We start from the raw sequence: 11,067 nt of genomic DNA on the forward strand, positions 1-11,067 counted from the left end.
TGATCATCAGTGGGTGGTACCCTATGGCCTGTTGTCCTGGTGCCCGAGTTAAGTAGGCTGACAGAGCACTACTGGCTGTATTAATGGCGCAGTAGCTGAGTCCTTCATTGTGGTGAAGACCTGCCAGGAACTCCAGTACAGGTTTTGTTGTAGTTCAATATGTAGTTACTGTATTTGAACAGTATCTTCCCACTTCTTGATGTTCGCCAAGTATGTTCCCTTGTGGATATGCGATGGGATGCTGTCATCGTGTCGATAGTGCTGTCTGACAAATCCAGGCCCAGCAGTGGTCTTCCCAATTCTGCAACCCAGGCTCAGCAGTGGTCTTTTCAAATCTGCAACCCAGTAGTTTAATTTATCGTGGCATGGGTGGCTTATGCCTGAAACTGGGTGAGTTGATAAGTCTGGGCTACTGGGAAAATCATTAGGGTTTTAATGACCATGTCGAGGACCACTGGGAACCATGACTGTGGGTTTAGTCGGGTACTATCAAAATACCTGAAGCAGTCCATCTGTATTTTGCGTAATACCCGACTGATGAGGCCGTAGTACCTGACTGATGAGGTAGAAAAGGGGAGAACATAGAGATTAGATTTCCCCCCCCCCCCAGTTCAGCGGGAATGTATCCATTGCCGCTGCCTCAAAATCTGGTTTCATGCGACATACATCGGTACGTGGTGATTCAATTGGAATACAAGGAAATCGATATCTGGTGTTCCATATTGCTTTGTAATTTCAGCAAATACTTTGGTTGAATATGTCTGTTTACAGTATTTAGCTCACCTGGTAGGTAAGTTGCTGATGGTCAAATATGTTTGACGACATACGGTTACCAATTGTTAAATAAATTGTCACATGATATCGATTTTATTCCGCCCACGTGGTTTGGTATATGCCACCACTGTGATGTTGTTAATTTATAAACGAACATGCAAAATGGTGCACTACTGAACAATATGCTTTTACCCATAGAACGTACGCAATATTTCCAACTAGGTTTTATGCCCAGTGTCTGTAGTGATGACGACTCCAGATTAGTCCATTTGCCACCTGTTCTGGGTATGGGTTATTTTGATTAAACACTAGCACCTTAGCTCTAATGGAAAGGTTCAAGTTAAGTAGCTGGTAATGCTGCTACTAATTCCCAATTACTCTTGCCACTTTGTTGAATGGTTGGTTGATTGTTACCATTAATTGTTACAGGTTGTGCCATACGCTGACTCTCCTTTTGGCAATGTTATAGATAAGTGGATAGAGTTAATTGAATACCAGATAGTCAATAGTTGTGGATGGTGTCAACGTAGATTTATCTGGATTGTATGACAGAGCCCAGGCTAAATAAGTTTTAGTAGCTAATGCTGCTGATTTAGCTATTTCCATGGATTTGTCTGTCGTTAATATCATAGAGACATGCCATGACTATATGTTCCTTAATAGTGTCAGGGCTGGTTTGAATATCTTGGAAACAGTTTTGGCTCATATTTAGCCATTGTCAATAATTTATACTGCCATAGTTACCCCATCCAGGTAAATTGAGGTATCTCCGAAGATCCTTTATGAATGGGTACTGAATAGTATGCATCTTTTAAGTCGATGTCTACCATAAAGTATCCTAGGAAATCCATGGTTAGCAGTTACAAGTTTCCATAAAGTGTGTATACCTGGTGAAAATACTCAAGTGGTTAAGTCAATGATGGTGCGACATTCACCATCTTTGGGTTTTTTGGTACCAAAGGTTCATATTAGACTTCTTTATGACCCCTTTGTATATTTTCTCCGGTTAGCTAGTCCCTCATGTTCTTTTTTAGTGGGAGGGTAGACCCCTTTGGGGTGCATGCTGAACTGGTGGCAAGTTTCTTAATTCAATTTTTATCCTTGAATACTTTTGGTATATAACTACCAAGTGTGATAGTTCTTCATGCTTCCAACCCAGGTGTGATCCCCCCCCCCCCCCCGTTAGTACAAACCCTTCATCTTTTATGTGATGGTAGGAACCATACTTATCTGTCTTCACTGTTGTTTAGTGATGTTCATTTCTTCGGTTTCTGGTTCCTTGTCTGTAGGGATGGTGTTGTTGGGGGGTGGCGCATTTTCCATGGGGCCCGCTCTGGACCCTGGCCTGAAAAGGCTTACGGGGGCTGGCATGCGGGCCCCGAGCTTTCACCAGTACCATTAAGTAGACGCCTACTGGTGACCGCGTGGAGGTACTGCTGTCTGGTTTTGTGAGGTGCTCATTCCAGGCCCTGCCCTCTTGATGCCGAATATCTTGGACACTTCGTCCAGTTTTTAGGCTTGGTTTGGTAACTTTGCCAGATAGCAGGATCTGTGGTTGTGAGGTCGGCGTTCTCACAGTCCTGTGAATTTTTTAGGTAGAGGGCAGGTTTTATGACTTCCTTCGAGAAGTTGCGGAGCATACTGTGTTGAACAGTAGGGTCATGTGTTTTGCCATACTACCCTGCCCCTCTGGAATGAGCATGCGAAAATGATAGCCGACGTCAGGGGTATCAAATGCAATTTAAGATATTTGGGTTTTTAAATGCCCTGCTCAATGTACCCCCAATAATGGTAGGCACTTTGAGTAAATGCAATTTTGGGGAGGCGTGATAAAATCCAACGCCTCATGACTACCTGTCTTGGAGAGGTTTTTTGGAAAAACAGGTAGTAAGCTGGCTGTCAGTTTAGACTGAAAAGGCCATCTCGCTCGTGGTGTAGCGGTATCCAACAACCAGCAGCTCTTCCTGATCCTGTACCTCAAGCATACTCCCGATGTTGTTCAGCCCAGCCCTGGTCGCCATCGATCCCTCGATAAGGGAGATGGCCAGTGCTGTTAGTGCACTGGAGCGGGAGTGTTATGCTCCCTTGGCGAGCTTGCCCCAGCTCCTGAGGCAAGTCTCGCTGGAGTTTTTTACTCCATGACCTTACTCTAGGCTTGGAGAACAGACACTTACTTGCTCTCGGGCGGTAGTTTGAAGTGCCGGTTCCATCTTCCGTGTCTGTCTCCAGCCCGAGGTTTGGTTGCTGACTTTGCTCTAGAAGCTGCCTGCCGTTTTCGGGCGGCATTTCTGCGGTTTTCGGGCAGCGAGTCTCCTTGTCGGGAGTATGCAGGGATTACCGACCGGTTTTTGAGTTTCCCTCCAGTCCGCTGCTGTTGGTCAGACAGCTCTTAGCGGACTGGGCATCGGCTCAGTACCCTGACTGTGGACCGCAGCGTGTGCGGTCCAGGTGCCGCCTCTCCCCCCTCCACTGACGGAACGCTCCTTCCCTGGAGTCGAACGGGGGCCGCTTCCCTCTGTTCTGCTTTGCTCTCTCCAGTTTCCCCTGGAGCAACAAAGAGGAGCAAAGTTGTAAATTCGAACCTGTGGGTAAGTACTTACCTAACGGTCCATTCTTTCAAGCTTGTAGCAGGAGCGCCCGTGCTCCCGTTCGTCGCTGTTGCATCTGCGTGAACGCTCATGTCGCGCATGCGTGCTGGACGGGTTCTTCACATAGTCACACGTGACTCCGAAGTAAAATTAACTAACAACTATTTTTAATCGGGGTTTGGCATTTTATTAAATCTAAACAGGAGAATAGGTTAAAACTGAAATTATTAGTTGGGTACATACAATATTTTTCATCGCCTATTGACAATCTATATTCACACAGTCGGTTTACTTTGTATTTTGCTGATTCTTTTCTTAGCTCAATGTGTTTAATTTAGTTTATTGTCACGTATTGTCAAAGCTTTTTTGTTGCGTGCTATCCAGTCAGCGGAAAGACTATACATGATTACAATCAAGCTGTGCACGTAGACACATGATAAGGGATCAACATTTAGTGCAAGATATCCGAGAGATTAAGAAGAGCACAGTTAGTCTAAGAAACGGGCAGCAGGGTGGCGCAGCGGTAGAGTTGCTGCTTTATGCACTGTGGTGGAAGGCTAAAAAATCACATTTCTTTCCTCTTTATACTCCCGCGGTTGGGCTAGTCAAACCATCTGTCGGGGCGATCGAAGCTGCCGCATTGGGACGATCGAAACTCCCCCATCGGGGCGATCAAAACTTCCTCGTCGGGTCGGTCGAAACTCCTATGGCTTGGAGTTCCCGAAGTCAGTCTCAGACCAGAGACCGCAAGGTCCGTGATGTTCAAGTTCACAAGCACCCACGGTTGGAGCTCAGAGGTCGACCCCTGGCGAAGGGATCGTGGGCTCCGCCATGTTCAAGTCCCGCAGGCTCCCCGCGGTGGAGCTCTCAAAAGTCAGCCACTAGCAAAGGCCGCCAACTCCTCGATGTTAGGCCGCAGTGCGGACGGGGATATGATACGGAAAGAAATCCCATCTCCGTCGAGGTAAGAGATTAAAAAAAGTTTATCCCCCCCCCCCCCCCCCCGACATACAACAAAAAGCTAAAGAACACTAAACACCCATACATTTAACACATAGTAAAAAACACAAAAGAAGGGAGACAGACAGACTGTTGGCGAGGCTGTATCTCTAAACTGAACTAAACTAAGAAAAAACTAAACTAAATGCTGCTGTTGAAGTAAAGATTTAAAAGAGTGGAGTGATTGTAATGGATGACAACAGCTGCACTCCCGGGACCAGCACGCAGAGAGGCCGTGACTGAGGCACCAGCTCTGTTGCTCCTTTTCCACTTGTTTCAGCCAGACAATCTCAAATATTGGATACACGAGGGACTGCAGATGCAGGAATCACGAGGACTGTATCTTGTACAAAATGTTGTACCCGTTATCCTTTATCCGTACACTGTGGACAGCCTGATTATATTCATGTCAAGTCTTGTCTTTGACTGGATAACACGCAAACAAAAGCTTTTCCCTGTACCTCGGTACACGTGACAATAATAAACTAAATTCTTCAGTATTGTTCGTGCGCCAATCCCAATGATGGATTAAAATGTCTCAGGGACACAGAGGAAGGTTAAGGGCCAAGTTCAGTAACTATTTTAAAACCTTTTTGAGAAAACAAAGTGCTGGAGGAACTTGGCGGGTCAGGCAGCATCGGCAGAGGGAATTGGATGGATGATGTTGTGGGTCGGGCCACTTCTTCAGACATTAGACGTCGGTCTATTTCCCTCCACAGATGCTGCCCGACCCAACAACTTCATGCCCGCTATTAGGGATGCAATGAGCAGAAGGAGACTTGTGTTGCTCTGGTGCTGACTGGTGGGACCATGGAGTCTGGCTGAGGACCAGCCCCATCTCCACAGCCTCACTGCTCCATGAAGGAACGGGTGACGGGAAGCACACAGCGACGCTGCCAACCGAGCAACGTTCCGGACCGCTGGGATGCGGCCGCTGCCGGAATTCCGCACCTGATAGGGAAAGTCCACCTTGGTGCTGGGCCTCCCGTAGTAACGTAACCGGGACTTGTACATGACCCGGACCAGAAGGTGCGGGAAGTCCACCCTTGTCCTCCACGTCCTGGCCAGGTGTTGGAGAGAAATGAATCTGCAAGCTGCTGGGGAACAAGGAGAAGGAAAGAAAAATCAATAAGTGTAAGAAAGAACTGCAGATGCTGGCTTCAATCGAAGGTAGATACAAAATGCTGGGGTAACTCAGCGGGTGAGGCAGCATCTCTGGAGAGAAGGAATGGGCGACGTTTCGGGTTGAGATCCTTTTTCAGTCGGAAGAAGGGTCTCAACCCGAAACGTCGCCCATTCCTTCTCTCCAGAGATGCTGCCTCACTCGCTGAGTTACTCCAGCATTTTGTGTCTACAAACGAAAAATTAACTCGTATTTACACTGACATGCCCAGTGCCATGATCATTAAAGGAACAGCAAAGCAGGTGGTGAGGGAGCTCAGCTGAAACAGGTTTCCCAGGAAATCTTGGAAAACTGAGGAAATCCAGCATTATCTAAATGGGGAAACAAAGAACTGCCAATGCTGACCAATACATAAAAGGAGAACATGGATGGATGACGTTTCAGGTCGGGACCCTTTAGATTTTGCTTTACTTTATACAGTGTGAAAACAGGCTCTTCTGCCCACCGTCCGTGCCGACCAGTGATCCCCGTACGCGAGCACTATCCTACACAAACTAGGGACAATTTACAATTCACAGAAGCCAATTGACCTACAAACCTGCACTTCTTTGGCGTGTGGGAGGAAACCGGAGCACCGGAGTTTGTACATTCTCCTCGCAACCTGCGTGGGTTTTCTCCGGGAGCTCCACTTTCCTCCCACACTCCAAAGACCTGTAGGATAACTGGCTTGGTAAAGTTGTAAATTGTCCTTAGTGTGTAGGATAGTGCTAGAGTACGGGGATCACTGGTTGGAGCGGACTCGGTGGGCCGAAGGGCTTGTTTCCGTATTCTATACCCAAACTAAAACATCTGCAGACTCTTGTGTCTCCAGCGCAGAAGATGCTGCCTGACCTGCTGAGCATCTCCAGCGGTTTGTTTTCTACATGAAACTTGTCCTTGCCTAGCAGAATAAATCCCAGTACCATCAACCTGCATCCTCCCTATATCGGAGCCGATTCAAGAGAGTCAAGACTCAAGGGCAGCACAGCTGGAGAGTTGCTGCCTCACGGCACAGGAGACCCGGCTTTGATCCTGACTGCAGGTGCTGTCTGTGTGGAGTTTGTACGTTCTCCCTGTGACCTCGTAGGTTTTCTCCAGGTGCTCCGGTTTCCTCCCACACTCCAAAGACGTGTAGGTTTGCAGGTTAATAGGCTTCGGTAAATTGTAAATTGTCCCGAATGTGTAGGGTAGAATTAGTGCATGTGGTGACGGACTCGGTGAGCCGAAGGGCCTGTTTCCGCGTCGCATCTGTAAAATCTAAACTCAGACTTACCATCCAGTTGACCCTCGGGGGCAGGTGAGTGCTTCGTGGAGTTCCATTCTGGGCCGCTGGGGTCGGTGTTATTCCACAGGGGTAAGTAATGGGTCCTCCCGCCTTTCACGGGAGTTGCAGAGAGCATCGTGGCCAGTAAGACCCTTCCCCGCTGGGTGGAGGCGAGGGTGCGGAGAGGTGCACAGCCCGGGGCATTGGTGTCCATCTGGGGATGGTGCTCCGTCCCGCCCAGCTCCAGCGCCTCGATCTGCAGGAAACAGCGGTTCAGCCTCTTCTCTTCGTAGACCAGGCTGCAGCGGGTGATGCGGATACCACAGCCGGCCCTCACGCAGTTCCGCTGCACCAGCGGGTTGAGCCGGGGCGACAGGTGGCACCTGAGCCGGCAGTTACCGTCGGTCACTGTTACATCGTACAGGTAGCAGGGGGCAGCACCAGGGCCGGCTTCACCGGACGCTTCGCCCAGGTAACGGCGGACTGCCAAAACGGAGAGGAATTCACCGGCACCCACCGACCTTGGGCTGGCGGAAGACAGCAGGTGGAGAAGGAGCCCCGAGATGACGGAGGAACCCCCCTGGTCGGCAGCAGAAGCAACTCTGTCACCTCCCGGAGAGATGGCGCACAAATCCACCGACATCACCTAGACCACAAGGGGAGATACAAGTCAATCAGGATAATGGAGCTGACAAAATGTGTATGAAGGAACTGCAGTGGGACAGGCTGCATCATCCCTGGAGAGAAGAAATGGGTGCCTGTTACTGAGTTACTCCAGCATTTTGTGTCTATCTTCAGTATAGTGAAGTGTTGGAGAGGAATGTTGCTGTGAGCGACACCTGGTCAAAAGGGCCTGGAATGTCACTGAGTGACACAGTCCTCAAAAAACGTACAATACCATGCTGACTATTCCTAATCAGCCCTTGCCTGTTCAAATGCCTGTATAATCCCTCAGAATACTCTAGTAATTTTCCAACTACAGATGTTAAGCTCACTGGCATTTTCCCTGCAGCCCTTCTTGAAAAGAGGCACAACATTTACCACTCTCCTGTATTTAAGGACGACTCGTAAATTTCAACCAGGCCTCCCGCAATTTCCTCTCTGGTTTCCCACAATGTCCTCGGATATATCTGATCAGGCCCGAGAGATTTGTCTACCTTCAAACACGACAGTGGCTTCACTACTTCTTCGACGGTAACACTAACTGCTCTCAAGACACTTCCATTGACTGCCTTAAGTTCCTCCGTCTTACTGTCTTTCTCCTCGGTAAATACAGAGGAGAAATACTCATTGAGGAGGACTTTGCCCATCTCCTGTGGCTCAACACAGAGGTGAATACTTTGATTCCTTGTAACTTTAGGTTGAGATTGTTTCACTGTAAATTACAATCAACATTTGGAGGACATTGTTACTGCAACTCACAGTCAACACGGGAATGAGATCGTGGCTGAAACACACCGCGAACATGATAGTTATCAGAACACAGTGAACAATGTGGGATGGGATCTTTCCTCTAACTCAGACACTGAGCATTGGGACAGGTTTGGGACAGAAGGAACTGCAGATGCTGGAGTCTTGAGCAAAACACAAAGTGCCGGAGGAACTCAGCGGGCCGGGCAGCATCTGTGGGGGGAAATGGTCAGGTGAGGTTTGGGGTGGGGACCCTTCTTGCCATTGCAACACTTAGACTGAGTGTCGTTCCGGGTCTTACTGCAGTCAGTGGAATGGGACAGTCACTGGAACTCAGTCCACGTTTGCATGGGGATTGTTACAATTGTTACAACTTACAGTCTCAAGCACTTGCTCCGCCTGATCAGCCTCGACGTGCATTTGTCATTAACGTTTTTAAAAAAAATGTTAACATCAGAATCCGAGCATTTCTGTTTTGTGGTGGAAGGCTGGAAATTTGCAGAATGGGCCAATGAAACCCGTTTTTACTGATGACAAATGTGTGGAGCCAATTGCCGCGGCCGGTCCTGTGTTTCAAATCATACATTGATACAACGTGAATGATCATTAAAGGGGCCATCCCTTAAAGGGTGTAGCGTTGATAATTTACTCTTCACCGAGGTTTATTAAATACCTGCTATTAAAGGATTGTTAAATGCCGGTAATTAGCCAAAGATGTGACTGTTTTTTGGTGAATCTCGGGCATTTAAAAAAAACAAAAACCCGAGCTGCATGCTGTTTTAGATTAAAATGTAACGCATATTGTACACGTCGCAACAAAGTGTTCGCTGCCGGGTTGCATTGTGAAACTGACTCGCCTTTGTCTCGTTCAGTTAGTTACTTACAGCCGACCTGCAGTAATGCCGCGTGGATTGGACAAAATGCAACTGTTCCCGAGGAGTCAGCCCGCGTGGTTTGAAAGTTGAAAGCGTTCGGTCACAAAGCGAACAAGCACGAGTCCCGACGTTAACAATTTAAAAAACCCGAAACGTTCAAGCATTTAGGACATTGTTACTGGAACTCACAGTCAACGCCAGCATGGGCATCGTTCCCGGATTCACAGTGAACCATGGGGTGGGATGGACAGGTAAAACTGTCAGATGTATCAACAGCTGAAACTGACAGGTGTACAATAAGGCGAATTTTACAGGTATATCCACCCAGGTGAAATTCACAGGTGTACCATCAGGTGAATTTCACAGGTGTATCCCCCCAGATGACATTGACAAATGTGTCCCCCTGGTGAAATTGACAGCCGCAGCCCCAGGTGAAATTGACAGGTGTATCCTGCCAGTGAAATTGACAAGTATTCCTCCCCAGGTTAAATTGACAGGTGTATCCTGCCAGTGAAATTGACAGGTATTCCTCCCCAGGTTAAATTGACGTATGCTTTTCTTTGATTTCTTCTTGAGGAGTTTAGTTTATTGTCACATGTGGCGAGGTACAGTGAGAAGCTTTTGTTGCATGCTAACCAGCCAGTGGGAAGACAATACACAATCGAGACATTCAGTGTACAGATACATGAATAATGTTTAGTGCAAGATAAAGCCAGTAAAGACCTGTCAAAGATAGTCCGAGGATCTCCAATAAGGTTGACAGCAGTTCAGGACTGTTCTCTAGTTGTTGATAGGATGGTTTAGTTACCTAATAATAGCTGGGAAGAAACTGTCCCTGAATCTGGAGGTGTGCGTTTTCACACTTCGGTACCTCTTGTCTGATGGGAGAGGGTAGAAGAGGGAGTGACCGGGGTGGAATCCGTCTTGATTATGCTGATGGCCTTCAGAAGCAGTGTGAGGTGTAAATTAATTATTTTCATACCTTTCATTCATTTCTTCTTTGTATCTTTTCTTACCTCTAATGTCCTTCTCCCCTGACTCTGAGTCTGAAGAAGAATATTGACCCATGCGTGTATGAATATTGGCTTCTCTAATTTTCCAGCAGTATAAATATTGTCTTCTCTAATTTCAAGTAGCCCTGGCTTTCCCTCTCTTTCCAACCCTCCCCCTTACTAGTTCTCTGACCAGTCTGACTGTCCCTGATTACATTTTATCTCTGTATGCTTCGTTGTCAACTTCTCCTAGCTAACGATGATCTATTCTACATTTTTCTTGACCCACATCCCATTTGATGTCTCGTTTTCACACCTTACACAACCTTATCTTTGACTCAGTCGAAGAAGGGTCTTGACCCAAAATGTCACCCATTCCTTCTCGCCAGAGATGCTGCCTGTCCCGCTGAGTTACTCCAGCATTTTGTGCCCATCTTTGGTGTAAACCATCATCTGCAGTTCCATCCTAGGCAAGAGGCACCGTGTTTTGCCAGCTGCCATGGAGCTGTAGGCATCTTCTGCCGGCTGGGAATTGGCATATCCACTTGCTTCTCCCCCTACACTCCTCCACCACCCCCACCCCCACCATAACCGTGGGGACTGGGTGGAACCGAGCAGCAGTGGGCGCGCTGCTGGCTCTCCTGTCACCACCGTTTCTGTTATCCCCTCCCTCACACTGTTTCTGTTCATTTTTGTCATCCAAACAGCTGGGATTTTCACCTGTATCCACCTATCACTTGCCAGATATTGTTCTATATCCACTTCCTTTCCAGCTTTCTCCTCCCCTCACTACAATCAGCCTGAAGAAGGGTCCTGACCCAAAACATTACCTATCCATGATCTCCAAAGATGCTGCCAGATCCGCTGAGTTACTCCAGCACATTGTGTCCTTGTTTTGGGTTACAAACGGTTCTCAGGAACAGACTCCTATCATAACCTGTTTAACAAAACACCCTGTCAGACATTATACAGTCAATGCTTCAACCATTCAATGTACCAATTA

General features: G+C 47.6%; 1 protein-coding gene across 3 annotated transcripts in view; it reads right to left on the reverse strand.

The window, feature by feature from the left end:
* The window catches only part of radx (RPA1 related single stranded DNA binding protein, X-linked), a 51,123-nt gene extending 42,299 nt beyond the window's left edge, over positions 1-8,824 (reverse strand). The window contains exons 1-3 of one of the 3 annotated variants that reach the window (XM_033030268.1): positions 8,576-8,824; positions 6,797-7,433; positions 5,313-5,458 (exon numbers count right to left, since the gene is read on the reverse strand). In XM_033030268.1, coding sequence (XP_032886159.1) covers positions 5,313-5,458; positions 6,797-7,433; positions 8,576-8,617 — 825 coding nt within the window. In that variant the 5' untranslated portion in view covers positions 8,618-8,824. The remainder of the gene's footprint in view (positions 1-5,312; positions 5,459-6,796; positions 7,434-8,575) is intronic. The other 2 variants (XM_033030266.1, XM_033030267.1) reach the window with 2 other exon arrangements.
* Between the last annotated feature and the right edge of the window lie 2,243 nt (positions 8,825-11,067).

Source organism: Amblyraja radiata, chromosome 12 (genome assembly GCF_010909765.2).
Source record: "Amblyraja radiata isolate CabotCenter1 chromosome 12, sAmbRad1.1.pri, whole genome shotgun sequence".
Lineage (NCBI taxonomy): Eukaryota > Metazoa > Chordata > Chondrichthyes > Rajiformes > Rajidae > Amblyraja > Amblyraja radiata.